Source organism: Spinacia oleracea, chromosome 3 (assembly GCF_020520425.1).
Source record: "Spinacia oleracea cultivar Varoflay chromosome 3, BTI_SOV_V1, whole genome shotgun sequence".
Lineage (NCBI taxonomy): Eukaryota > Viridiplantae > Streptophyta > Magnoliopsida > Caryophyllales > Amaranthaceae > Spinacia > Spinacia oleracea.
The window spans coordinates 50,498,373-50,500,454 of NC_079489.1; the positions used below are offsets into that span (position 1 = coordinate 50,498,373).

The 2,082-nt window shown below is 35.7% G+C and overlaps 1 protein-coding gene across 1 annotated transcript; it reads right to left on the minus strand.

Moving 5' to 3' along the window:
• Positions 1 to 213: 213 nt before the first annotated feature.
• LOC130470326 (uncharacterized) lies at positions 214 to 2,082 on the minus strand. The gene is made up of 2 exons (XM_056840275.1): positions 1,766 to 2,082; positions 214 to 943 (listed from the first exon to the last, which is right to left on the minus strand). Exons 1-2 carry the CDS (start codon positions 2,069 to 2,071, stop codon positions 782 to 784), a joined length of 468 nt encoding a protein of 155 aa, XP_056696253.1. The 5' UTR covers positions 2,072 to 2,082; the 3' UTR covers positions 214 to 781.

Below are 2,082 nucleotides of genomic sequence, written 5' to 3' on the forward strand. Positions count from 1 at the left end.
GAATGATTGATATTCACATTCCATTGTGTGAAATGACATTCACTCCGTTCGACAAAAGAAGTTAAAGGACAATTATCAAAACAAAGATCTCAGAATATCAACAATCACATCATTGAAGATCACAAACCTCCTAATATTGATCTCAGAATGTCCCCAAGCATCATTAAAACAACTCCAAACCACAAACACTTAGCGCCAGAGAAATATCATTACTGATACTAATGGCAGCACGAGCATTTGTGGTTAGTAAGACTTGTTCCTCAGCAATAAAAAGACTCATCATCGATCACAATAAATAAAGGGACATTACTGTATCCTAAAGGGACATGCTTGGACATTAAGCATTCAACACCAGGCCACACTGAGAGGACTGAAATAACTCAAACCCTATCCCCAAATTATATTCATTTCATGCCTTTACTAATCCAAAACATAGTTATACTGATCAAATCTCATACTCACCAAAGCATCATATTTATCATACACAAAACATACCATAAAACAGGGGACATTAAGCCATCAAATCATGTTCATCACACAGACAACATTCCACAAAATTTCATAACCATATGGAAACACCATCATCCAATCATCATTATCAATATCAATATCATAACATCATTATCTAACATCAACATCCATACAACTAATCACAACATCATCATCCAAACAACAACACCCCTGGCCAACAACAGATCACAGTTGTTGGCATCCACCTTATGACTCCACAGCTAGCCAGCATTCAATAAAATGAAAAAAGGGAGAAAGGAGACAGACTTATCTAAGCATCATCAGATGCTGAAGCCGATTTTTTTCCCTTTTCTCCTTTCTTTGAGGAGGGATAACCAGATGAAAGTTGTCCTGGAGACCCAACAGCATCACCATTCTCATTTTCACACTCTCCAACATACACCAGATCAAATGAATCAGACCCACTTGGTTCCTTGCAATCAATAGGGGACAAACAACATGATTAGTGCCATCATAAAATAACAGGGGACCATGAATTAAAATCAGATTTAATCAAACAACTCAAAATAAAGTTCCAAATAATTTCAGATCACCATGGTTACCACATGCAATGAGATAAATGAGAGCAAATCACACAATAATTCCATTAAAATCCAACTAATTTTCCGAATACATCCAGATCCCATTTTTACCCAAAAAATGTGAAATAATATCCCAAATACATCCAGATCCCATTTTTAACCACATGCAATGGGAAAACAGATCAACAAAACACATGAATATTCCGATTTTCTTCAAATAATTTCCAAATATCTCCAAATAAAATCAGAACTCAATTTTAACAACATGCAATGAAAAAACAGAGCACAAAATAAAATCAGAACTCAATTTTAACAACATGCAATGAAAAAACAGAGCACAAAATAAAATCAGAACTCAATTTTAACAACATGCAATGAAAAAACAGAGCACAAAATAAAATCAGAACTCAATTTTAACAACATGCAATGAGAAAACAGAGCAAAGAATAACATAAAAAGCCCGAATGAATCCAACAAATCTCCAAAAAATTCCCAAAAGATTCGAAATAATACCAGATCTGCATTTTTAACACATGCAATGGGAAATCAGAGCAACTTATCCAAAAAATAATCCGAGTTTAATGAACAATACTCCAAATAAATCCAACATTTATCAAATCCCACTTTTTTAGACATGCAAACAATCATCAAACCATTTTCATAAAACCGACATCAATAACCCTGAATAAATCGCAAAAAATCAAAAGTAATACCTCATCGGAATCTCCTTCACCGAAAAAACGCAGATCTGAGGGAGTGGGTTTCCGATCGTCATATTTTGACTCAACCTCCTCTCCTGGCTCCACTTCCCTCTTCCGAAACCATTCTTCCAAATAGTTTCGAGTACTCGTATTTTCTTTTTGGGCCAAATACAGATTGTTTTTATATTCGGCGGAGTAGGAATGCTCGTTATTGGGACAGTTGCACTTGGATCCCCAATCACAGTTGGAATCGGGGATTCTTTGACCAGAAGTTCCCACCCCAGAATCACCTCGAGTTCTAGACAAAGAAGAACCCATAAAGTACCAGA

What these genes read in the sequence shown, in the direction of transcription:
- LOC130470326 (XM_056840275.1), bottom strand. Translation starts at nt 2,071, where the DNA reads ATGGGTTCTTCTTTGTCTAGAACTCGAGGTGATTCTGGGGTGGGAACT. An exon ending in GTGAAGGAGATTCCGATGAG is followed by an intron (nt 944 to 1,765) that starts GTATTACTTTTG and finishes ATTGATTGCAAG; the next exon opens with GAACCAAGTGGGTCTGATTC.